Below are 27,858 nucleotides of genomic sequence, written 5' to 3' on the forward strand. Positions count from 1 at the left end.
CCAACCCATGCTAGCATGGAAAGCGGACGTTAAACGGTGATGATCATGATGATAATTTAGCAGTTCAGCAAAAATGACCAACAGAATAAGTATCAAGCTTTAAGGGAAAAAAAAAATCAAAAGAATAGTGGGGTCAATCTGTTTAAGTAAAATAATATCTGTCTCAGCATGGCTGCAGTTTAAGAAGTGAAACAAGTAAAAAGAAAAGATAAAATGTTTATTTCTGATAGATTTGAACTCAGAACCATGAAGTAGCACATAGAAATATATAGTATTCACCTGAATACTCTTATGTCTTTCATTTAAGTCATTTTAATTATTGCAATGTTAATTATTTTGACACTTGCCTTCTTGAAATTGCATCACAATTTTTAAAAGTGTTCACATCTAAATTAAAATTTCCTTCATAATTTCATGCACAAACTTTTGATGAAATTAAATTTCAGACACCAATTTCATAAGAAAAATTTAATTATTTTAAGAAATTCATCAAAATTCTTTAGATATTTCGTTTTTTGATTTGGTTTGCAAGATTCTTTATATGAGTTCATGTGTTGAAGCATATTCTGTTGTGTCTGGGGAGAGTCATTTTCTTTTTATGCCTTATGATTTAACACACTCACTGGTAAAATTTCCATTTTTTTCTTATTTTAATTGTCCTAAAATTTTCGTTGCATCTTGCAACCTTTTCAATAGTTTGGAAAATGCAATGAAAATTTTATGACAATAAAAATAAGAAATATGTGGAAATTTTACTGGTGAGTGTGTTACATATTAAGGCACAAAGAGAAAATGACTCTCCCCAGACACAATAGAATCTTTATATATTATTTACCAAATTAATTAAAACACCCAGATTGAATTGTGTCTCAATAGAAATATTCACAAGCTTTCAATTAAGTAAATATTATGTTCTCTTTTATGCAGTGAGTTTTGTATAAATGTTAAAAAGAAAATTTTTCTTACCGTGCTGATAGCAATAGTCAACGGAATATATTACATAGCCAAACTCTTTCAGATGTATTTGCTTATAGAATTTTCCACTTAAATCAAAGCATTGTATACGTCCATTTCCTCTGTCACTAGCACAAACCAATCCTTTATCTTCAGCAACGGTTACAGAATGAACAATGAAGAATACATATGGTGCTGGGAAGCCATCAGCTGAACAAATAGAAACAATATTCAGATGAAAAGATATGCCATTTCTATTCCATAAAAGCAAACCAAACTCTCTAATAGTGACCTAATTCATCTATTATATAAAATCCATTCTGTCTGTCTGTGTGTGTCTTCTAGGATCTCGGGCATTCTCCATCCAATTGCGCTCAAATTTGATATGTAGATACCGACGGTATCAGGGGTGTATAAGTCTTGAAAAAATTACAAAAATCAATTCCAGGTGAGAATGCGATCAATAAAGCCATGGGAACGTGCATTTGTACGTTCTCTACCTGTAAATCATACATATTAGATCTTCCCAGTACAGTCAAATGTCAAGAAAATACCCTAAATCTCACAATTGTTTATATTTACCATCCTGCCCAAATTTAAGACAGCAGGTTGTCTTAAGTGTAGGTGATTTGAAGGAAATTTGGCTGCTATTTCTAACTGATCCAGTGACCGTGCTCTCTCTGTAAACCTGCAAGTTACTATCATTTGCCATTAGCTCAGTGTTTCTCAACCTTTTTATCCTTGTATAACCCTTAAAATAAATTACGTCTCAAGGAACCCCTGCACAAAAAAAATATATACTATATCTTTCTCATACTATTTTCCTTGTAGTTCACGAGGTAAATATCATAAATATATCTACTAGCAGCTAAGCCCTGTTTCACCTGGTCTGTTTGGATGATGTGGCTGTGATCGTTTTCGGTTAGGCATATGTGAATGAAAATTAAGTTCAGACCTGTACATGGTAGCTAGACCTGGTAGAAATAGCAGCCAAATCTCCCTCAAAACTCCCAACTGTCTTAATCCGACAATTCTGCCTATTATGTAGTTTTAATGAGAAACTTTAACTAAAGATTAAGATTATTAACCCCACAAAGAGGTGAAATAAGAGAGCGAAAGTTTTGGCTGACTGTCATCCTGTACTCCCTTTGCTGCCAGCGAAATGGTATATGCCAGCTGTGTGAGTAACTGGTTGTTTTAATGGTGGAACAAACGGGAATTCCATTAGAAATAGTTTTAATCGATTTTCTCAGCATGGGTTGGACGATTTTGACTGAGGGCTGGCGAACCAGATGGCTGCACCAGGCCTCAATCTTGATCTGGCAGTTTCTACAGCTGGATGCCCTTCCTAATGCCAACCACTCCGAGAGTGTAGTGGGTGCTTTTTACGTGCCACCGGCATGGGGGCCAGTCAGGCGGTAGTGGCAACGACCTCACTCGAATCTTTTTACACATGCCACTGGCACAGGTGCCAGTAAGGCGATGTTGGTAACGATCACGCTCGAATGGTGCTCTTGGCACCCTACTAGCATGGGCACATGTACCAGTAAGGCGACGCTGGTAATGATCACACTCGAATGGTGCCTTTTTATGTGCCACTGGTACAGAAACCAGTTAGCCGCTCTATCAACAATCACCCTCGTATGGTGCTCTTTGCACCCCGCTAGCACAGATGCCAGTCGTCGAATTTGATTTTGATTTCACTTGCCTCAACAGATCTTCGCAATCAGAGTTTAGTGACCAAAGAAGGAGAAGGTATGCATAAGCGGGCTGGTTACGCTCCTGGCATAGGCCACAGGTTAGGGTCTCATTAAAGTTTCTGAGGCTCAAAATGAAAGTAGTTTTGTAAATGTTACATATATGAGCTTGCCATAAGAGAAACCCAGGGAATGTAAGGCAGAGTCTTTGAGAACTTTGTATTATACTTATGTGGGAAGGACATACTGAAATGCAGTTTCCTTGATATACGTATTTGTGCTACTGAAGAAGACTGGGTTGCCATCTCCCCAGTGCAAATTGTTTCAAAGACCTCTCTTCATGAAAGCAATTCAAAACTGGTGTAAAGTATCTAAGTTACAGGATAATACTTGTATCTTAACCTAGTGGTTAGAGTATAAGGGGTCACAATCATACAGTCATGAGCTTGATTCCTAGACCAGGTAATGCATTGTATTCTTGAGTATGGCACTTTATTTTACAACACTTCAGTTTATTCAACTGAAGGGCATACCAGTTAGATAGTGTAGCTCTCTCTCTCTACAGTTGTTACATCTTGAATATTCTGCTACGTCAAAAGTGAGGATGCCAAGAAATTGTCTATGCCTGCAGTTTTCTACAACCCCCACTTGCTTTATACTTGTGCTTTCGTCCCAGTGGCACATAAAAGGGCACCATTCGAGTGTAATCATTACCAGCATCGCCTTACTGGCACTTGTGCCTGTGCTAGTAGGGTGCCAAGAGCACCATCCAAGTGTGATCGTTGCCAGAGCAAACAACTGGCTTCCATGCCGGTGGCATGTAAAAGGGCATCATTTGTGCGTGATCGTTACCAACGTTGCCTTACTGGCACTTGTGCCGGTGGCATGTGTAAAAAGATTCGAGTGGGGTCATTGCCAGTACCGCCTGACTGGCCCCCGTGCCGTGGCACATAAAATGGCACCATTCGAGTGTGATCGTTACCAACGTAGCCTTACTGGCACCTGTGTTGGTGGTATGTGTAAAAAGATTCGAGCGAGGTCATTGCCAGTACCGCCTGACTGGCCCCCGTGCCGGTGGCATGTAAAAAGCACCCACTACACTCTTAGAGTGGTTGGCGTTAGGATAGGCATCCCGCTGTAGAATCTCTGCCAGATCAAGATTGGAGCCTTGTGCAGCTGTTTGGTTTGCCAGCCCTCAGTCAAAATCATCTAACCTATGCTAGCATGGAAAGCAGACATTAAACGATGATGATGATGATGAATGTAAACAAAAAATTATGAACAAAGAAACAAATTATACATTAATACCTATTTTTGTAAGCAGTTGTATTCATAAAAATTTATGTGAAGAGAGCAGAAATTGAAAGAAGAGTAAGCGAAAAGGACAGAAAGGAAGCGAAAGATGTTTGTACGTCTATATGAAATGGGTGTGTGTGTGTGTGAAAGTGAGAAAGAGAGATAGAGTGAGTGAAGGTGTGTGTCATGATGATTGATGTCTTTTAAGGTACACACACATATAAAAAATGTGATGTCATGGTATAAAATTTTTATGATAGTTGATTTGTGGAAAAGATTATAATGTTAAATTTTTGAAATACAAATATGTGAATGGAAATTAAGTGTTTAATTTGTAGCCGAAAAAGTACTGAATCAAAATCTGTAACTTGGTTTTGGAATGCTTGTGGAATATATATATAAATATCGTGTACATTAAAACACATTAAGAGGCTTAAAGAATTCTTAAAACACATTAAGAGGCGAAAGAATTCTCAAAAGAATTTATCCCTAATTAGTGGTTTGAGTTTTCTACTGCTCTTTCTAGCACAAGGCTTTCCTATTTGGAAGCCTCTTAATGTGCTTTAATGTACATGATATTTTTATGTGAATAATATATAGTCTATTGACTAATTTTTTTTGTGCTAGGCCACTGGTAATAATAATTTCTATAATTCTTATTACCCTAATATTATTTATATATATGTATATACGACAGACATCTTTCAAACTGAAAGTATTATCTCACATTACAATAGAGATGTAATACTGAAATAATGTAAGATTTAAGAGATTGCTCTGGGCTCGCATTAGGCAAGAAGTCTGCGTTGGCTGGGTCATGCCCTCCGTCGTCAACCAGGAGAATTCATCTATGAAGCAATTGCCCCAGTTCCCCTTCAGGGTTGGCGAAAGGGATGTGGTGGACAACGAAAAACTTGGCTGATGACAGTCAAGGCTGATCTGGAACCCAACCTAGGCCCCCATATCTATGGCGTTCACTGCTGGAATAAGGAGTGGTTGGAGATCATGCGGTCGTTAATCTCAAATTGCCAGGCCTGCTCAGGGTTTGTGAGAGATGCAGCATTGAGGACGAATGAAGCCAGCTCAACCACCCCGGGTGAATACTGTCTCAAGTCAAGTCAAGAAATTTCCACTGCATAGACCTTGGCTTTTGTATTTGACACCTGTTGGTTTAAGTATTTTATTTCGATTTTATGTCTATCTGCATGTATATATGTCTGTATGAGCCAACGAGGGAGACCTCTATAGCCAGACCTTGTAGAAATAGCAGCCAAATATCCCTCAAAACACCCTACAGTCTTAATCCAATAATTCTGCCTATTATGTAGTTTGAATCAGAAACTGTAACTAAGCGTTAAGATTGTTAACCCCCAAATTTTACGCATTTTAATAGCAATCAAATTTTTTCTCTTTTTTGCTTAATTAAAACAGTTGCTTTTTTTGTTGTAGTTTCTCATGTCAGCTGTAAAGGTAAAGAGGGTTAACTTGGATGGTGTTAAGCAGTGGAGATGTTCGGTGATTGTATGTGGTGGTTACTTTTGACTGTTTCTTCTCGATAAGGATAATTGATTGATAACGAATTTTAACAGAAAATATATGATGAAAGACCGAGACCTCTGAGATATGCTGTGACTGTGAAGACCCAACAAATGAAGTGAGTCTATGGCTCACAGGATGGCCTACTCGTAGAGTGACCTGCTGGATCGTAGAGTGACCTGCTGTTCTTGAGGAGACCTATTGAGTCAAGTACGTTAATACCAACATCAAAATGAAAATCAAATGGAAATTGTAGTTAAGATACCTGTGCCAGTGACACGTTAAAAGCACCGTCTGAACGTGGCAGATGCCAGATAAAAATCAAATGGAAATTGTAGTTAAGACACCTGTGCCAGTGACACGTAAAAAGCACCATCCAAACATGGTAGTTGCAAGGGCTGCCCGCCTGGCGTCCGTGTCGGTGACACGTAAAAGCACCAACTAATCGTGACTTTTTGCCAGCCTCCTCTGGCCTGTACCAGTGACCCGTAAAAAGCACCCACTACACTCATGGAGTGGTTGGCGTTAGGAAGGGTATCCAGCTGTAGAAACACTGCCAGATCAGACTGGAGCCTGGTGCAGCCTCCTGGCTTCCCAGACCCCAGTCAAACCATCCAACCCATGCTAGCATGGAAAACGGATGTTAAACGATGATGATGATGATATACAACTTCAAGTGGAATCGGACATCATAAGAGAGACACAGAGAGGAAAGAAGAGAGAGCATAGTGACGGTTTTGCCTGACTGTCATCCTGCACTCCTCTTGTTGCTAGCAAAATGGTATGTGGCTTTTAATGGCAAAAAGATTATAAAATAGTGATTTTCACTTTGAAACTCACAATTTTGAAAATCTTTTTAGATTTCGGAATGCCCTGCTCTCTCATGTATCCATGTTTAAAATTTCAGCGTGATTGGATGAACAATACTCTAGTTATAAGTGCACTAACAGACAGACAGACAGAATGGATTTTATATATTAGAAGACATATATAATATATACCATATTTTAACATGTATAAGGAACCCCACAATTTTGGGGGCTTCAAATTTGGAAAAATGGTTTTGTAAGGGATTATAATACTATCATGGTATAAGAAACTCCCATATTTTTTAAACCTAATTTTTGACAAAAAAGGGTTTCTTATACATGTTAAAATACAGTATATTCTTCCTAATACAACCATGTTAGCTATTGTATGGATAAAGTTCATTTTTTTAATACTAATTCAGAAATACTACATTATTGTTTGTTGGGGTTTTTCAGAAAACTGTTTGTAATTGTTCTCATTATGACTGAGAGTATGTGCCCCAGGAGAGCATTTCATGTACTAAATACAAATGTGATGGGGTTTCACTTATGGAGAAGGGAGCAGGGTTTAAGTTAAGATCTGAAAAACAAGAAGTAAAGGCAATAACCCGGAAAAGAACAGCCAAAGGAAATTTTTGGAAAATAAAAACAATGCTGATGGGAGTGGATCATCATCATCATCGTTTAATGTCCGTTTTCCGTGCTAGCATGGGTTGGACGGTTCGACCGGGATCTGAGAAGCCAGGAAGCTGCACCAGGCTCTAGTCTGATCTGGCAGTGTTTCTACAGCTGGATGCCCTTCCTAATGCCAACCACTCTATGAGTGTAGTGGGTGCTTTTACGTGCCACTGGCACAAGGGCCAGGGGAGGCTGGCAGTGGCCACAATCGGTTGGTGCTTTTTACGTGTCACTGGCACAGAAGCCAGTCAAGGCGGCGCTGGCATCGGCCACATTCGGATGGTGCTTTTTACGTGCCACCAGTACAGATATCACAACTACAATTTCTATTTGATATTTATTTTGATGTTGATGATAGGTCTCCTCAAGCACAGCAGGTCATTCTGCAATCCAAGGTACTTTGGATGGGCTGGGGCTATGCGAAAACTGGTGCAGGAAGCAGCCATGAACTCACATTATTTGTTGGGTCTTTGCAGTCACAACATATCTCCAGAGATCTCGGACTTGGATCTGCTATTTAAAGCCAACTGGTGAAAGCCAGACACTTGTAAAATTGTAGTCATGGCTGGTGCTGGTGCCATGCCACTGGCACTCAAGCCAGTGGCATGTAAAAAGCACCTTTCGAGTATTGGACCTCACGGAGGCAATGTGCTTGACGCTGGTGTTGCATAACTAGCACCTTTCGAGCATTGGGTCTCACAGAGGCAATTCGGTCAATGCTGGTGTTATGTAACTGGTACTTGTGCTGGTGGCATGTAGAATGCAGTGCTTGTGTAGAAGGCCCATCAAGCCAAGTGAAATCGTAGTCATGGCAGATACTGGTGTTACATAATTGGCACATAAAAGCACTCATTACACTTTTGGAGTGGTTGGCATTAGGAAGGGCATCCAGCTGTAGAAACACTGCCAGATCAGACTGGAGCCTGGTGCAGCCTCCTGGCTTCTCAGACCCCAGTCGAACCGTCCAACCCATGCCAACATGGACAACAGATGTTAAATGATGATGATCTCTCTCAATAAAGCCACATTATCCAACCCATGCTAGCATGGAAAGCGGACGTTAAACGATGATGATGATGATGATAGAAATTTGCTCAAACTCAGAAATAATTGCAGTTAAGAAAAGTAGGCATAAAAAGAGTTGAATTTCAAGACAAACTACAGCGGTCATTTGTAAACAGGGGCTGGATATAATATTTAATACTCACATTGTAGAGCTGAATCACTGTGACCCCACTCATCAAGGAACATACCTTCTTTTGAGAATTTCATTATTCTTGAATTGCAATAGCTGTAAAAACAGAAAAATTAATCGTTTCACATAGTGATTGTGATGAAAAATTTAAACAGAGGTGGGGATAGGGCTAAAGATCGGATATAAAAGACTGCTATTGGACACATCCCACAGAATATAAGTAGGATTTTGGCAGTACAGTTAATTTACTCTTTTACTTGTTTCAGTCATTTGACTGTGGCCATGCTGGAGCACTGCCTTTACTCGAGCAAATCAACCCCAGGACTTATTCTTTGTAAGCCTAGTACTTATTCTATCGGTCTCTTTTGCCAAACCGCTAAATTACAGGGACCTAAACACGCTAACATCGGTTGTCAAGCGATGTTGGAGGGACAAACACAGACACACAAACATACACATATATATACATAAATATGTATACATGACAGGCTTCTTTCAGTTTCCATCTACCAAATCCACTCACAAGGCTTTGGTCGGCCCGAGGCTATAGTAGAAGACACTTGCCCAAGGTGCCACGCAGTGGGACTGAACACGGAACCATGTGGTTGGTGAGCAACCTACTTACCACAAAGCCACTCCTATGCCTACACTTCATCACTAACTTGACACTGACTAGGTATTCTGTTTGTCTTTAATACAAATTTTACCAGCCGAATGACACAATACACCTCCCGTATTGGCAATTGAACCCATAACCTCACAATCAAGAGTCTCACAGTCGGTAACTATGACAAACAACTTCACCATAATTCTATAATGTGTATCACACTCTTAGGTGCCTTTAGCAGAGTTCATTCTTTCCAACAATTCTGGCCAGCTCAGAAGATACTTCCACCCTTCCTCCGATCACTATATAATGAAAAAAAAATGTATTTTTGATATTTTGTTTTAATTGTCATCTTTTCTTTATCTCGATTCATCTTCTTCACTTTATGTACTCATTCATCATCATCATCATCATTTAACGTCCGTTTTCCATGCTGGCATGGGTTGGACAGTTTGACCGGGGTCTGGGAAGCCAGATGGCTGCACAAGGCTCCAGTCTGATCTGGCAGTGTTTCTACAGCTGGATGCCCTTCCTAATGCCAACCACTCCGAGAGTGTAGTGGGTGCTTTTTACATGCCACCGGCATGGGGTCCAGTCATGCGCTACTGGCAATGACCTCGCTCGAATCTTTTTACACATGCCACCGGCACACGTGCCAGTAAGGTGATGTTGGTAACGATCATGCTCAAATGGTGCCCTTTTATGTGCCACTGGCACGGAAGCCAGTCAAATAATAATTCGGTATACTGTGTCCTAGTGCTGCAAGTCTAGAAGTAGCACAACCAACTACTTTGTGTGGAATGCGTTACAATATGTTGTCGTTAAAGACAATGTCTGATGGTGCAGCAAACAAAGTCTGTATACCAGATATTCTAGGAAAGGATTTGTACAAAATGTTCGAAAGTAGTCTCCTTCCATCTTCTCTGAATAAGCATAAAATCCAAGAGTAGAATCAAATGAACAGGCTCTGTAGACAACGACAGAGAATCAAACATGACCAAATTTTTTATAATACTAAGCTAGATCATTGCTAGTGCCACTGGACTGGCTCCTGTGCAGGTGGCACATGAAAAGCACCATTTGAGCGTGGCCGTTGCCAGTACCGCCTGACTGGCCCTCGTGCCGGTGGCATGTAAAAGCACCTACTACACTCTCAGAGTGGTTGGCGTTAGGAAGGGCATCCAACTGTAGAAACTCTGCCAGATCAGATTGGAGTCTGGTGCAGCCATCTGGTTCGCCAGACCTCAGTCAAATTGTCCAACCCATGCTAGCATGGAAAGCAGATGTTAAACAGTGATGCTGATGATGAAGCTACCGGTCAAAAGACCAACAACTCCTATGCTGTATAACTAACAAATATTACAGTAACTTGTTTAACCCTTTCGTTACTGTATTTCTGTTAAGATGCTCTGTGTTTCTTTCAATTAATTTTAAATATAACAAAGAATTTAGTAAAATAACTTAGTTATCATTCAGCTAGTGTTAGCAACATAAGTTGAGACTAAGGTTTGGTGGAAGATTTTAATTCTAAACTTATGAAAACAAGACATTTGTACTCAGAGCCTGAGGCGGTTTTAGCCGGGTTGGTATCAAAAGGGTTAATGCTAACAAATTCCATAGTGTATATAAGTGTGTTGTAAAATTAAGATTTTGACACTGTGTTATTGCCACTTCCCCACACTTACAGAAGCATCTTCAACATATTCCCTCAATTACAAGATCCCTCATTTCCTGAGTGGCTATGGATGTTTGTTATCAGAGGTTTATTTTTCTTCCTCCCCATCAAGAAAGATGAAAGGTCAATTCCTCTCTCAGAACAATGCATTCAGTAAAGGCTATTGTTCACAAATATCTTGGGTCATACATATCATCATCTGAATAAGATTTTCTAACTGGAAAGTGTATGGCCTGGTCAGCCTGTAATGATATGCATAAGATCTGGTCATCAAATCTGTTGGACAGGCACTTGTTTATATACTGAAAGCTACAGACGAACCAATTCTACTAAATGGCTCAGAAACCTGGACGTTATCAAAGAAGCTTGAAAGGCAGTTGGATGGAACTTACACTCATTATTAGAGCTCAAAATCTCTCGTGGAAGCATCATCCAACCAAAGTACAAATATATGGGAAATTATTACCTGTATCATCTCTTGTGAAAGGTAGAAGAGTCCAGTTTGCTGGACATTGCTGTAGAGCTGAAAACGAGGTAATTTCTACTCTTCTCCCCTGGAAGCCATCTGCTCCTACCCTGATGTAACCTCCTGGGATACAGGCATCCAGCAACAGAACCTCCGTAATGCTATGATGGACCATGAAGTCTGGCGTAACATAGTAAACTCCATTATATCGACCACGGTCGAACAATGAATGAAATTGTTCACAACTGTATCTAATACTTCAAAAGAAACACAAGATGACAAATACGTGAAGAGAAATGATGCAGAGAAAAACTTACCCATCTGCTACAAAGAACTGACCATCAGACATAACAGCAACACTTGAGGGTTGACAGAAATGCTGTTTATCATTACCAGGACGGAAGCGTTCTCCTAATTCTAAGTCAAGCTTTCTCTCTCCAGCAGAGAAACGGAAAACCTCAAAGTGAAAAAAAGTTCCATTGAAAATTAAAACTAGTTAAACTAGAAAGAGTTTCTGCATGAAAGGAAAACTGCAAAAATATTAACACAAAGTATTGTTATTTAATGTCAGTAGTTTATTAATATTTGATGCTCTTCCATTCTAGTTTGTTAGCCACAGTCAAATGACTGAAACAAGTAACAGAATAAAAGAATACCATTCTAGGAAAAGCAAATGGTCAGGTGTTCAAAAAAGATTCAGTGGTATTAAGCAAGGGAGATAAATCTCTTGGATTACTTAATAATAATAAAAGGGCACCATTCGAGTGTGATCGTTACCAGCGTCGCCTTACTGGCACTTGTGCCCGTGCTAGTAGGATGCCAAGAGCACCATCCGAGCGTGATCGTTGCCAGAGCAGCCAACTGGCTTCCGTGCTGGTGGCACGTAAAAGGGCACCATTTGAGCGTGATCGTTACCAAAGTCACCTTAGTGGCCCTCGTGCCGGTGGCACATAAAAAGCACCCATTACACCCTCGGAGTGGTTGGCGTTAGGAAGGGCATCCAGCTGTAGAAACTCTGCCAGATCAGATTGGAGTCTGGTGCAGCCATCTGGTTCGCCAGACCTCAGTCAAATCGTCCAACCCATGCTAGCATGGAAAGCGGATGTTAAACGATGATGATGATGACAACTATTCATGCACCTATATTCTTCTTTGTTAAAATAAATCTGAAGAAATATGTCTCCACTCTGATTTATTTATTCTATTACTCAGATTTGATTAAGGTATTATATTTAATTATCAAACCATCGAGTGTTGGGCCTCACAGAGGCAATGACCAAGACATTTGGAATTATGTCAAGCTTGAGAAGACCCATCAAGCTGAGCAAAATCACAGTTATGCCAGATACTGGTGTCGTGCCAGTGGCACGTAGAAAGCACCCATTACACTCTCGGAGAGGTTGGCATTAGGAAGGGCATCCAGCTGTAGAAAACCATGCCAAATCAGAGTGGAGACTGGTGCAACCTTCCAGGTTACCTATGCCAGCATGGACATCACGATGATCATCATCATCGTTTAACGTCCGTGTTCCATGCTAGCATGGGTTGGACGGTTTGACTGGGGTCTGGGAAGCCAGGAGGCTGCACCAGGCTCCAGTTTGGTTTGGCAGTGTTTCTACAGCTGGATGCCTTTCTAACGCCAACCACTCTGAGTGTAGTGGGTGCTTTTTACGGGCCACCAGCATGGGGCCACTGGAGGCTGGCAAATGGCCACGATCGGTTGGTGCTTTTACATGTCACCGACACGGACGCCAGTCAGGCGGCACTGGCATCAGACACGTTCGGACGGTGCTTTTTACATGTCACTGGCATGGGTGTCTTAGCTACAATTTCCATTTGATTTTTATTTTGATGTTGACATACTTGACTCAATAGGTCCCCTCGAGAACAGCGGGTCACTCTACGATCCAAGGTTAGCACAGCAGGCCGTCCTGGGAGCCATGAACTCACTTCATTTGTCGGGTCTTCACAGTCATAGCATATCTCAGGTGTCTCAGTCTTCGTCATTTCCTCTATGAGGCCCTATGTGCCACCGGCACGGGTATCACAACTACAATATCCATATGATTTTTATTTTGATGTTGATGAACTTGACACAATAGTTCTCCTCAAGCGCAGCAGGCCGTCCTGCAATGGACATTAAATGATGATAATGATAATGAATGAGCTTAATATTTACCTGGTGTAAAGCAACATCAGTCAACCAAACAGAGCCATTTTTATCAACTGTTATTCCATGGGGCATAAAAAACCTGCAAGAGAAGAAATCAGAGAAGTATTTCTGTAAATAGAGCTTGCTCCAATTATTATTCATGGGAACAGAATGAGCTGGGTGAAAGATATATTTCTTTACTACCCACAAGGGGCTAAACATAGATGGGAGAAACAAGGACAGACAAACGGATTAAGTCAGTTACATCGACCCCAGTGCGAAACTGGTACTTAATTTATCGACCCCGAAAGGATGAAAGGCAAAGTTGAACTCAGAATGTAACGGCAGACGAAATTACGCTCCGCATTACTCCCGGCGTGCTAACGTTTCTGCCAGACAAAAAGCTTATTTTGAAACTTAGCTGTGTAAAGCTCTGTATGAATTTTGGTAAATTACATGTAGCGGTCAAAAGTTGAATAATAAAGGGATATGGGTATCAGATCATAGATCATGTGTTTATACAGTGAATATGGAAAAGAAGGGGTGTTTCTACGTGGTTACTTGAAAGTTACTACACCTGCCAAAATAGCAGCCAAATTTCTCTAAAATTACTTCCTGAAGTCTTAAAAATAGAAGTATACACAGTGCTGTCTTAAGGCACATGCAGTTGCTGGGGGCCTCTAGTGGCCCCAATTCTGATCATTGTATGTTGTGGTTTACAGTCAGTAAATATATATTATAGGGCCCAATACATTGAATTTCCTGGGGACATACAATGTTACTAAGATGGTTCCGAGTATACTATGGACAATGTAGTCCTAGATAAACATTAATACAGTTAGGCTGGAACACTGCTTATCATAGCTCTAATTAATGAACATTGCCAACTCCAGATGTCTTATAACTCTAAATAAGACATTGTTGAGATGCTTGAACAGAGACATGTAGATTTGTGCTGCATCTAAGAAGTAAGGTGGAGAGGAAATTCTGCTAGGTTCCTCACAGGAAAAGAACATAGGTAAAAGATTTTCTCAGTGTCGCCTTACTGGCACTCGAGCCCTGTGCAAGTAGGGTATTAAGAGCACCATCCAAGCATGATCGTTGCCAGAGCAGCTATCTGGCCTCCGTGCCAGTGGCACGAAAAGACACCATTTGAGCGTGATCGTTACCAGCATCACCTTACTGGTACCTGTGCCGGTGGCATGTGTAAAAGATTCAAGTGATATCGTTGCCAGTACCACCTGACTGGCACGTAAAAGCACCCACTACACTCTTGGAGTGGTTGGCGTTAGGAAGGGCATCAAGCTGTAGAAACTCTGCCAGATCAAGATTGAAGCCTGGTGCAGCCATCTGATTTTCCAGCCCTCAGTCATTTGTCCAACCTACGCTAGCATGGAAAGCGGATGTTAAACGATGATGATGATGATGATGGAACACTGATGGGGTCAGGAGCGCAGGTATACTTCTTGTGGAGAAATGGGTTAATTGAGATAGTCAGAGTCTGTGATAGAATACTTAAGCTTAGATTAGTGCTGCAACATGGATTAGCAACCATTATCTCAGCTTATGCCCCTCAGTCAGGGCTACCTCATTATCGGAAATACCGATTTTATGACATCCTCTTGCAGACTACCTCATTGATGAATGGCAAGGACCTTCTCTTTGTGGTTGGCAACTTCAATGGGCATGTTGAACAACATGCAGCGGACTTCCATGGTGTACATGGTGGCTATGGTTTTGGTTCCTGCAATGAGGAGGGAACCAGGCTGCTGGAGTTCTGTGATGCAAATGATTTTGTAGTTTGTAATACTAACTTCAGTAAACCTGCCAGTCACCTATTCACTTACCGGTCTGGTGGACATACTAGTTAGATTGATTATATCCTCACCAGGAAACAGGAAAGATGGCTAATCATAAATGTCAAAACCTTCCCAGGTGAAGAATGCAACCCACAACGTAGGTTAGTAGTTAGTGACTTCAGGATCAGGGCTAAATGGCCGTTCAGAAGATAACAAGCATAAAAAAGAAGGGTCTGGAAACTTAAGGATCCTGCAAATGGACAGAGATTTAGAGACGTATTACCTGAAGCTTTTGGCAAAAGAGAGGAGGATATAGCATCACATAATGTGAAAGACAACTGGAGGTTCCAACAACATACTGAGGGCTACCGACTAGATCTGTGGCTGGTGCAAAATCCCCTCCTGACTTAAGGTATCATGGTGGTGGAACAATGTAGCTGATAGAGCCAATAAGGAAAAGAAACAGGCATGGAAGAATGGTGGTAGCAGAGAATTGTATCAGATTGCCAAAAGGGTAGCTAGGAGACAGGTTTACTTAGCCAGAGAGATAAGAAAAAAATTGCCCATGTTCTGTGTTATGAGGACCAAAGACTTGAAGTGTTTTGTTTTGCAAGACAGTGTGTGAAAGATAATCGGGATGACAAAGGAGAGAGAAATGTGTCTGCATGGATGATGGCTCACTTGTATTTAATGATGCTGCAAAGAGAGAGAGACTTGGAGACACCATTATGAAAGGTTGCTAAATGAAGAGAATGAATGGGAAAAAGTGAGTCTGCCAAATGTCAACCCAACAGAGAGACCAGCTATTCAAATTGACAGTAGATCATCATCGTTTAACATCCGTTTTCCATGCTAGCATGGGTTGGATGGTTCGACCAAGGTCTGGGAAGCCAGGAGGCTGCACCAGGCTCCAGTCTTATCTGGCAGTGTTTCTACAGCTGGATGCCCTACCTAACGCCAACCACTCCGAGTGTAGTGGGTGCTTTTTACGTGCCACTGGCACTGGTATCACAACTACAATTTCCATTGATTTTTTGATCGATTTCGATTTCACTTGCCTCAACAGGTCTTTGCAACCAGAGTTTTGTGTCCAAAGAAGAAAAAGTATGCATAAGTGGACTGGCTACATCCCAGGTAAAGGCCACGGGTTATGGTATCACTTGTCCTGCCGGGTCTTCTCACGCACAGCATATTTTCAAAAGTCTTGGTCACTAGTCATTGGCTCGGTGAGACCTAATGTTCGAAGGTCGTGCTTCACCACCTCGTCCCAGGTTTTCCTGGGTCTACCTCTTCCACAGGTTCCCTCAACCGCTAGGGTATGGCACTTTTTCACACAGCTATCCTCATCCATTCTCGCCACATGACCATACCAGTGCAGTCATCTCTCTTGCACACCACATCTGATGCTTCTTAGGTCCAACTTTTCTCTCAAGGTACTTACATTCTGTCGAGTATGAACACTGACATTACACATCCAGCGGAGCATACTGGCTTCATCCCTTGCGAGCTTACGCATGTCCTCAGCAGTCACGGCCCATGTTTCACTGCCATGTAGCATGGCTGTTTGTACACATGCATCATACAGTCTGCCTTTTACTCTGAGCGAGAGGCCTTTTATCACCAGCAGAGGTAAGAGCTCTCTGAACTTTGCCCAGGCTAAGATAAAGCTCTGTACTTGGCTTTCGTTGACATGGAGAAAGCCTTTGACATGGTCCCCCGGTCCCTTACCTGGTGGCCATCATCATCGTTTAATGTCCGTTTTCTGTGCTTGCATGGGTTGGACAGTTCGACTGGGGTCTGGGAAGACAAGAGGTTTCACCAGGCTCCAGTCAGATCTGGCAGTGTTTCTACAGCTGGATGCCCTTCCTAACATCAACCACTCTGTGAGTGTAGTGGGTGCTTTTTACGGGCCACCAGCATGGAAGCCAGTCAAGGTGGCGCAGGCATCGGCCACGTACAGTTGGTGCTTTTTACATGCCACCAGCACAGGTGCCAGGGGAGGCTGGCAACAGCCAGGATCGGTTGGTGCTTTTTACGTGCCACCGGCACGGAAGCCAGTGAAGGCAGCGCTGGCATTGGCCACGTATGGATGGTGCATTTTACATGCCATTGGCATGATTAAAATGTTTGATGCCAAATTCATTATCAATATTTTATAATCCATGTTACATGACATTGATTTCTAACATTGGAAAAGGGTTACACATTTTGGTAGAGGCTAAAGTTAATAAAACTGATCCCAATCCTTAACAGGTATTTTATTTTATAGATCCCTAGGGGATGGAAAGCAAGGCTGACTTCAGTTGGAAGTGATACCACATTGTAAAAGGCCATAGTTAAATATATCTCCAGGCATTTTTGTCCGCTGGTCATATGATTCTGCCCATACACTGCATTTCTGATATGTAGCATGTTGTCTATTGATTTGTTTTGTAGGCACGAGTCTTCTTATCTGGTGGTCAATGCGGTAACTAGGGATAGATAAGTGGTTGGTGACAGCTGTACAAACCATGTACAGGGATGCTGTCAGTACAGTAAGGTGAGGGTTGGCAATGAGTTTAGTGAAAAATTCCAGGTAGGAGTAGGGGCTCACCAAGGATCAGTCCTCAGCCTCTCTTATTCATCATAGACCTCCAGGCAATAACAAAGAAATTCAAGACAGGGTGTCCCTGGGAGATCCTCTATGTTGATGAACTTGCTCTAATAGCTGAGACTATCAGAACTAGAGAAGTTTCAAGTGTGAAAGCAAGGTCTAGAATCGAAGGGCCTTAGAGGTTATCAATGAAAAACCAAAGTGTTGATAAGTAGGAAGGCAGGCAAATCACAAATCCCTGCTTGATCTATAAAAAAGGTATAAGATGTACCTGGTGTAAACTAGGGACACATAAGAGGTATAGTAATATCAAAGAAGGCTACCACAGGGGCAATAAAATATGCAGCTTTAGTTACATGTCAGGGGGAAAAACTAGAAGTAGTCCATAGCTTCCGTTACCTAGGTGACCAAGTCAGTAGTGGGTGTGGATGCTCTGAGAGTGTAGCTGCTAGAATAAGAATATGAGCAAAGTTCAGAGAGCCCCTACCTCTGCTGGTAACAAAGGGCTTCTCACTCAGAGTGAAAAGTAGACTGTATGACACGTGTGCAAACCAAAGTCCTAATAAGTAGGAAGGTAGGCAAACCACAAATCCCTTCAGGTATATGGCCCTGCTTGATCTGTAGAAAAGGCGTAGGTAGAAACTCTATAAGATGTACCTTGTGTAAGCTATGGACACATAAGAGGTGCAGCAATATCAAAGGAAGGCTAACTGGGAAGATAGTTTTTGTATGTGGCAGATGCTCAGGAGCAATAAACACTGAAAATGCGCAGAGAACAACTTCCGCCACATTCCAGGGAGAAAAACTAGAAGTAGTTGACAGATTCCGTTACCTACGTGACCAAGTCAGTAGCGGGGGAGGGTGCGCTGAAAGTGTAGCTGATAGAATAAGAATAGGCTGGGCAAAGTTCAGAGAGATCCTACCTCTGCTGGTGACAAAAGGCCGTTCACTCAGAGTAAAAGGTAGACGGTATGGCGCATGTGTACGAACAGCCATGCTACATAGAAGTGAAACATGGGTCGTGACTGCTGAGGACATGCGTAAGCTTGCAAGAAATGAAGCCAGTATGCTCCGCTGGATGTGTAATGTCAGAGTGTAAGCACCCTGAGAGAAACGTTGGACTGAAGAAGCATCAGATGTGGTGTGCAAGAGAGACAACTGTGCTGGTATGATTATGTGTTGTGTATGGATGAGGGCAGCTGTGTGAAAAAGCGTCACACCCTAACAGTGAAGAGGTAGACCCAGAAGACCTGGGATGCGATGGTGAAGCACAATCTTCGAATGTCGGGCCTCACAGAGGCAATGACAAGTGACTGAGGCCTTTGGAGATATGCTCTGCTAGAGAAGACCCAGCAAACCAAGTGAGACCATAACTGTGGCGTATACCAGTGTAGCATAACTGGCTCATTTGAAGAGAACCCTTCAATCATTGGACAATAAATTGTGCTTGAGAAGACCTGGTGAGTCAAGTTGCCTTTGCCAGTGCCAGCTGTCTGGCCCTAGTGCCAGTGGCATGTAAAAAGCACCTACTACACTTTCAGAGTAGTTGGCATTAGGAAAGGCATCCAGCTGTAGAAACCTTGCCTGTTCAAACTGGGGCCTGATGCAGTGGTTTGCCAGTCCTCAGTCAAACCCTCCAACCCATGCCAACATGGAAAGCAGATGTTAAACGATGATGATAAAAGATTTTTTTTAGTTTCTATATTGCAGGTGGATGTTGAAAAAACGATGTAATCCAAACTTGGATGTCTGTTATTCTTTATCAGATTTGGATTAAGACCTTTTATTAATGTCAGCCGATGAGAAAAATTGGGGGGAAAAATGCATTGCAGTCTAGAAATTTCATGATTTTGTGGAGGAATTTGAAGGGATTTAAACTGGGTGCTCCAGCTAGAATTGACCACAAGTATATATAAAAGCGGAGTTGTTTTGATTATTAGTGATAAGAGCTATTGGATAGATATAGGGACTATAACAGAGTGGATATAGTAAGCTAAGGAATTTTTGGTAATTTAAATTTATACTCTCGAAATCGAACCACATCCAACGACTGGCAGCCATGCCAACCTCCCTTCATTGGACACTAAACTCTGCTTGCGAAGACCTGTTGGGCAAGTGAAATCGAAATTGAACCAAATCCTATGACTGGCACCCGGCCGTTGCCAGTGCAGGTGGCAAGTAAAGAAACACTGTTTCGACCCTATGCTTGCGGAGACCTATTGAGTCAAGTACATCAACATCAAAAATCAATGGAAATTGTTGTTGTAATCCCTGTGCTGGTGGCTCGTAAAAAGCACCATCCGAACGTGGCCGATGCCAGCGCCACCATGACTGGCTTCCGTGCCGGTGGCACGTATAAAGCACCAACCGATCGTGGCTGTTGCCAGCCTCCCCTGGCACCTGCACCGGTGGCACATAAAAAGCACCCACTACACTCTCGGAGTGGTTGGCGTTAGGAAGGGCATCTAGCTGTAGAAACACTGCCAGATCAGACTGGAGCCTGGTGCAACCTCCTGGCTTCCCAGACCCGGTTGAACCATCCAACCCATGCTAGCATGCTAAATGGACGTTAAACGATGATGATGATTATTTGTTGAAGGCAATAAAAATAATATACTGAGAATTATAACTTACGTATTGTTACCCCATTGGTTTAGTAATTTCCCTTCTTTGCTGAAGACTACGATTGTTGGAACTAAAATTGGTTTGTTTTGATCCTGGAAAATGTTGCTTTTATTGAAGGATCTGGAATGGAAATATATAACAGAAAAATAAAGAAATAGAAAAACAAAAATGATATTTAACATGAAACAAAAATTTGATAAAAAGAAAATAAGGAACATTTAAGTTTAATTAAATTGCAGTTTAGATCTTTGGGTGGGGGTGGGGGGTAATAATAAAAAGTATTTTTAAAAGGCGCAGGAGTGGCTGTGTAGTAAGTAGCTTGCTTACGAACCACATGGTTCTGGGTTCAGTCCCACTGTGTGGCACCTTGGGCAAGTGCCTTCTACTATAGTCTCGGGCCGAGCAAAGCCTTGTGAGTGGATTTGGTAGACGGAAACTGAAAGAAGCCCGTCGTATATACATATGTATGTGTGTGTGTGTGTGTGTATGTGTGTCTGTGTTCGTCCCCTCAACATCGCTTGACAACCGATGCTGGTGTGTTTACGTCCCTGTAACTTAGCGGTTCGGCAAAAGAGACCAATAGAATAAGTACTAGGCTTACAAAGAATAAGTCCTGGGGTTGATTTGCTTGACTAAAGGCGGTGCTCCAGCATGGCCACAGTCAAAATGACTGAAACAAGTAAAAGGGTAAAAGAGTTAAAAGAGAGTATCCCCAGATACTCCCCACCCTTATTTAAATGCAGGGCAACCATGTATCTTTTCTCTACTGCAAGACACTTCTTACCCACAGCATAAAAACACTTCTCTACCCTTTCAAATACAACCCCACACTTAGTTAAAGCTTTTGCATGAAAATAGCACCCAGTACACACTGTAAAGTGGTTGGCATTAAGAAATGCATCCAGCTGCAGAAACCATGCCAAAGCTGACATGGAACATGATTGTCATGAATTATAATATCCTATCATTAATTCCTTTCTACAATAGTAAATAATAGATAAAAATACAAATATCTTATTTTGTAGTGAGTATGAAAATGCAGCATAGTGTTGAATGAGGTTGATAGATACTTTATATAAAACAATGTGTCTGTAGCGATATTGATATCCTCACTCTTTGAGAGACACAATATGAATGATCTCGTTGGAGATTGCAACCATGTATTTGGCCTCTGTATTATGTTAGGTGCGACTGTGCAGCATTCAAAAGGAGACATTTGTCACCAACTCCTTACGTACGGTCGTATATTCCTACATGTCTTAACGTGATTAACGGATTAAACGGTGAGCAGGATTAAAGTTTGAATAAAAGCCTTTTTGAAGTAGTTTATGACAATGATACAGCCCTGTGACTCATTGGATCCTTACAGCCCGTCCAACCCATGCCAGTATGGAAAACAGGTGTTGTTAGATGATGATGAAGACGAAGAATTTAACTGGGAAAGAGAAGTTCCCATAACTAGAACAAACTCCTTCCCCAAACAGGAACTCACCCCGAACATCTGCAAATCAACGACTGCAGGAAAATGTGGGTAGAAAGGAAATGAAGAGAGCCTGGAAATTGTAGTTATGATACTGTGCCGGCGGCACATAAAGAGCACCATTGGAACGTGGTCGATGCCAGCGCTGCCTTGACTGGCTTCTGTGCCAGTGTCACGTAAAAGTACCAACCGATTGTGGCCGCTGCCAGCCTACCCTGGCACCTGTGCCGGTGACATGTAAAAAGCACCCACTACACTCACAAAGCGGTTGGCGTTAGGAAGGGCATCCAGCTGTAGAAACACTGCCAGATCAGACTGGAGCCTGGTGCAGCCTCCTAGCTTCCTAGATCCCGGTCGAACCGTCCAAGCCGTGCTAGCACGGAAAACGGACATTAAACGATGACGATGATGAATAGAAAAAACATACAAGGAAGATGAGTGAGTGAGTGCCTTACTCCATATGCTAAAGTGACACCATGGAATGAATCCAAAGTAATTCCAGTAGGATTCATTCTTTTCCCAAGTAATACTAATGAAAATGTTTTTGAACATAACACTGCAAGCTGGCCAAGCATTCCTCACTCACTGCACTTTGCAACAGTAACAACAAAGAATTTGCTCATATATTAATGTTGCTGTGGTTTTGACTATTCCATCTTTTTAATTGAGACAAAGTGTAACTAGGACTACATCATCATTGTTCGACTGTGGTCGAGACAATGGAATTTACCATGCTACGCCAGACTTCACAGTCCATCATAGCATTACGGAGGTCCTGTTGCTGGATGCCTGTATCCCTGGAGATTACATCAGGGTAGGAGAGTGTGCGCCCTCTGGTATCGCGAGCAGATGGCTTCCAGAGGAGATGAGTAGAAATTACCTCGTTTTCAGCTCTACAACAATGTCCAGCAAACTGGACTCTTCTATCTTTCACAAGAGATGATACAGGTGGTAATTTCCCATATATTTTTACTTTGGTTGGATGACGTTTCCTCGAGAGATTTTGAGCTCTCATAAGGAGGCGAGTGTAAGATCCATCCAACCGCCTCTCGAGCTTTTTTGATAACGTTCAGGTTTCTGAGCCATATAGTAGAATTGGTCCGACTGTGGCACCAGTACAACCTATATCAGTGGAGTAGAAAGGGCTCCTTAGCCTTAGTGAAGGCAATCTGTCTAGGGAGATAACCTTACAACAAATCACTCAGTCCGTAGCTTAGAAATACTGGGTTGACATCTAGCGGGAACAGCTTTATTCATGGAGGAGGAACTAGGACTACATCATCCAATTTCTATCACAATAAATTGTTAACTTGAGGAAGATTTTGGTTGCTGTTTCTAGCAGATCCAGTGACTATACAGAAGCTAGGCTCCTCATTGGCTCAGATTACAAAAAGTAGAATTGCCCAGTACTATCCAACACTTTGTATTTACGTCCAAATTCACATTGTTTATCTACAGAGAGGAGAGAACATCAGAGTGGTAAGACTGACTTACTTTGACCCTTTTAGCATTTAAACTAACCATATCCAGCCCAAATATTCTACCTGTTTTATGTTCAAACCAACCAAATTTAGCTTTTCATACCTACCCTGCAATGTTATCCTAAAAATAAACAATCACATCATTGAAATCTCAATGCTGCAAGATAATGCATGATTAGTTCAAAACAATGTAAATAAGCGAGGTCATTGCCAGTACCGCCTGACTGGCCCCTGTGCCGGTGGCACGTAAAAAGCACCCACTACACTCTTGGAGTGGTTGGCATTAGGAAGGTCATCCAGCTGTAGAAACTCTGCCAGATCAAGATTGGAGCTTGGTGCAGCCATTTGGTTCGCCAGCCCTCAGTCAAAATCGTCCAACCCATGCCAGCATGCAAAGCGGACGTTAAACGATGATGATGATGATACATTTGACAGAGAAATCTGATTCCTAAAGTGTTAATTATCAAGATTTAAACACAAAAGGGGGAGAAAAAAAACCTCACCTTGTATTCCAGATTTGAGGTCCCCGATGAAAAACATGCACACTGCCATCAGGTCCTACACTAACACCACTGACATGGCCAAGGGTCAATCCATTCTTAGCTGGCCAATCAGGTACATAAGTCATATCTACAAGAACCAAATAACATAGAACAGTGTATTAAGTCTAATTCTCCAAGAGAATCATGCATTACAAACACTCACATTTCTGTCAAGACAGCAACCACAAAAATTTATATATGAAGAGGATAAACTAGTAAGATACATATACACAGCTAATTCAGTACAACCATATTAGGTCTAGAAAAATTCTTGGAAAGAAAAAAATAGACTCATTAATTTGATCAGGCAGCATGAAAACAGTAAAAAAATACTTCATTTACAGACATATACACATGCACACGTGTGCAGATAAGGTTCAGTTATTAAGAGGTTTACTTTACAACTTCATGATTACAGGTTCAATCCCAAATCACAGCACTTTTAGTCAATACTTTATGAAATATATATATATATATATATATATATATTTCTGCGCCGTGAGGATGAAAGACTTGAGGTATTTCGTGTTGCAAGACAGTGTGTGAGAGAGAATCGTGACGTGGTAGGAGAGAAATGTGTTCGCAAGGATGACGGTTCACTTGCGCTAAATGAGGATGCAACTATGAGACGCCACTATGAAAGGTTGCTGAATGAGGAAAATGAATGGGATAAAGAGAGTCTGCCGAATGTCGACCCAACAGAGGGACCAGCAATCCGAGTTGACAGTTCCTTAGTAGTTAAGGCAATTACAAGCATGAAAACAGGGAAAGCCCCAGGCCCATCAGGAATTACTGCAGAGATGCTCAAAATGTCTGGTAGTGTTGGCTATAGCCTAGTCACCCGTATAGTTAACCAGGTGATACACGAAGGAGTCATACCCAATGACTGGTGTAGCAGCATAATAGTCAACTGCTACAAAGGTAAAGGTGACGCCCTAGATACAAATAACTACAGGGGTATCAAGCTGCTGGATCAGGTAATGAAGGTTACGGAGAGGGTTATAGCCCAACTAATTAGAGAGAGAGTTAGCTTAGATGAGATGCAATTTGGGTTCGTGCCAGGGAAAAGTACTACTGATGCTATATTCCTGGTAAGACAGCTGCAGGAGAAATACCTAGCCAAAGATAAGCCCCTGTACCTGGCTTTTGTTGACATGGAGAAAGCCTTCGACAGGGTCCCCCAATCCCTTATCTGGTGGTCAATGAGGAAACTAGGGATAGATGAATGGTTAGTGAGAGTTGTGCAAGCCATGTACAGAGACGCTGCTAGTAAGGTGAGGGTTGGCAACGAGTACAGTGAAGAATTCCGGGTAGAGGTTGGGGTCCACCAAGGTTCAGTCCTCAGTCCCCTCCTATTTATCATAGTCCTCCAGGCAATAATGGAGGAATTCAAGACAGGATGCCCTGGGAGCTCCTCTATGCTGATGACCTTGCTCTAATTGCTGAGTCACTATCAGAACTGGAGGAGAAGTTTCAGGTGTGGAAGCAAGGATTAGAATCGAAGGGCCTTAGAATCAACCTAGCCAAAACCAAAGTCCTAATAAGTAGGAAGGTAGACCAATCACAAACGCCTTCAGGTAGATGGCCCTGCTCGATCTGTAAAAAAGGTGTAAGTAGAAACTATAAGGTGCACCAAGTGTAAGCTATGGACACATAAGAGGTGCAGCAATGTCAAAGGAAGGCTAACTAGGAAAATAGTTTTTGTCTGTGGCAAATGCTCAGGAGCAATAAACACTGGAAATGTGCAGAGACCAACTTCTGCCACGTTCCAGGGAGAAAAACTAGAAGTAGTTGATAGCTTCTGCTACCTAGGTGACCAAGTCAGTAGCGGGGGTGGGTGTGCTGAAAGTGTAACTGCTAGAGTAAGAATAGCTTGGGCAAAGTTTAGAGAGCTCTTACCCCTGCTGGTGACAAAAAGCCTCTCGCTCAGAGTAAAAGGCAGACTGTATGATGCATGTGTACGTACAGCCATGCTACATGGTAGTGAAACATGGGCTGTGACTGCTGAGGATATGCGTAAGCTCGCAAGAAATGAAGCCAGTATGCTCCGATGGATGTGTAATGTCAGTGTTCATAATCGACAGAGTATAAGTACCTTGAGAGAAAAGTTGGACCTAAGAAGCATCAGTTGTGGTGTGCAAGAGAGACGTTTGCGCTGGTATGGTCATGTGACAAGAATGGCTGAAGATAGTTGTGTGCAAAAGTGCCACACCCTAGCAGTTGAGGGAACCTGTGGAAGAGGTAGACCCAGGAAAACCTGGGATGAGGTGGTGAAGCACGACCTTCAAACTTTAGGTCTCACTAAGGAAATGACTAGAGACCGAGACCTATGGAAGTATGTGTGCGTGAGAAGACCCGGCAAGACTAGTGAGACCATAACCCGTGGCCTCTACCTGGTATGTAGCCAGTCAACTTATACATACCTTTCCTTCTTGGGACACAAAACTCCACATGTGAAGACCCGTTGAGGCAAGTGAAAATCAAGATCAAACCAAATCAAATCAAATCAGATATCAGAACCAAAATCGAAGTCGATCAACATCAATGGAAATTGCAGCTGTGATACCAGTGCCGGTGACAAGTAAGCGAACCATCAGATCATGGCCGTTGCCAGCGCCACCCCGACTGGCCTCCGTGCCGGTGGCACGTAAAAAGCACCATCCGTCCGTGGCCGTTTGCCAGCTCCGTCTGGCACCTGTGTGGGTGGCACGTAAAAAGCACCCACTACACTCACGGAGTGGTTGGCGTTAGGAAGGGCATCCAGCCATAGAAACACTGCCAGATCAGACTGGGCCTGATGCAGCCTTCTGGCTTCACAGACCCCAGTTGAACTGTCCAACCCATGCTAGCATGGAAAGCGGACGCTAAATGATGATGATGATGATGATTATATATATATATATATATATATATATATATATATATACACATACATACATCATCATGATGTCCCTTGCAATGTCTGCTGGTGGGGGGGGGTATAGTCAATTATACTAACTGCAGCACATGATTTTGAAGGGGTAATGCTCAATGACTGTGGATTTGAACTAGTTGATCAGCCTCCCCATCAGACTAGCATGTGTTCTTCAATATGAAAAGACACTTGGGATGAGGATGATGATGTCATATATGCTGTCGATCACTCCTTTGACCAATTAGATGAAAGCTTCTTCACCAATGGGATCCAAGCACCGCAATACCAAAGGACTACATTGAAAAATAAACTCCATTTGGTCACATTCAATGAGAGTATCTTGGTCAGCCTATGAACTTTTCACCTGACCCTTGTGGTTAATTAAATTCACTCTAGTATCTAATCAGTATTTACTTTATTAAACCCAAAAGAATGAATGAAAAACTTAATCATCATCATCATTTAAAGTTCGTTTTCCATTCTGGTATAGGTTGGATGGTTTGACATGGGGCTGACCAGCTGGGTAGCTGTTCGTACTCAAACTGTCTGCTGTGGTATGGTGTCTATGACTGGATGTCCCTCCTAACACCAACCACTTTATAAAGTGTATTAGGTGCTTCTTTTTACGGGCATGGGTGCATTTATGCAGCAATGGCACAAGTGCATTTTATGCGGCACCAACACCTGTAAAAGACAAGTCTATCTGTATGGATGACAGCAATTTTACTTCACTTGGGATGACTTCTGAAGTACAGCAAATTGCCACAACTCTTGGTCCCTTGTCATTCCCCCAGTCAAGCTGGTGGAATAATATTGATGGGATTTGAAATTAGAATGTAAAGGGACACAAGTAAGTATAAGATTTGACCATGCTTCTGCCATGCTACAACTAAGACGATAAAATTACTTTAAAACTTTGTAGCACCGCCTGACTGGCATCTGTGTCAGTGACATGTAAAAGCACCAACCAATCGTGGCTATTTGCCAGCCTCGTCTGGCCCCTTTGCCGGTGGCACGTAAAAAACACCCACTACACTCACGGAGTGGTTGGTGTTAGGAAGGGCATCCAGCTGTAGAAACACTGCCAGATCAAACTGGAGCTTGGTGCAGCCTCCTGGCTTCCCAGACCCCAGTCAAACCGTCCAACTCATGCTAGCATGGAAAACGGACGTCAAACGATGATAAGAATCTGGAACGCTTTATTTCTATTGCAATACTTTGGTTTTTGGTGCTGAATATGCAGCCAGTGATCCCCAAAATATCCTGGTACCTTGTTATCATAAGAATCAAACTGTTGATTAAAACGTTTGTACTGATTGGTTATTTTATAATGATCAGAATTCTGCTGTGACAAAAACT

The 27,858-nt window shown here is 42.1% G+C and overlaps 1 protein-coding gene across 2 annotated transcripts in view; it reads right to left on the minus strand.

Moving 5' to 3' along the window:
- LOC115218053 (peptidyl-glycine alpha-amidating monooxygenase B) overlaps positions 1-27,858 on the minus strand; it is a 105,531-nt gene that overhangs the window by 13,736 nt on the left and 63,937 nt on the right. For both annotated transcript variants that reach the window (XM_029787814.2, XM_029787815.2), the window contains exons 14-19: positions 23,547-23,673; positions 20,092-20,202; positions 13,093-13,165; positions 11,231-11,370; positions 8,179-8,261; positions 967-1,164 (exon numbers count right to left, since the gene is read on the minus strand). In XM_029787814.2, coding sequence (XP_029643674.1) covers positions 967-1,164; positions 8,179-8,261; positions 11,231-11,370; positions 13,093-13,165; positions 20,092-20,202; positions 23,547-23,673 — 732 coding nt within the window. The remainder of the gene's footprint in view (positions 1-966; positions 1,165-8,178; positions 8,262-11,230; positions 11,371-13,092; positions 13,166-20,091; positions 20,203-23,546; positions 23,674-27,858) is intronic.

Source organism: Octopus sinensis, linkage group LG12 (genome assembly GCF_006345805.1).
Source record: "Octopus sinensis linkage group LG12, ASM634580v1, whole genome shotgun sequence".
In the NCBI taxonomy this organism is placed as follows: domain Eukaryota; kingdom Metazoa; phylum Mollusca; class Cephalopoda; order Octopoda; family Octopodidae; genus Octopus; species Octopus sinensis.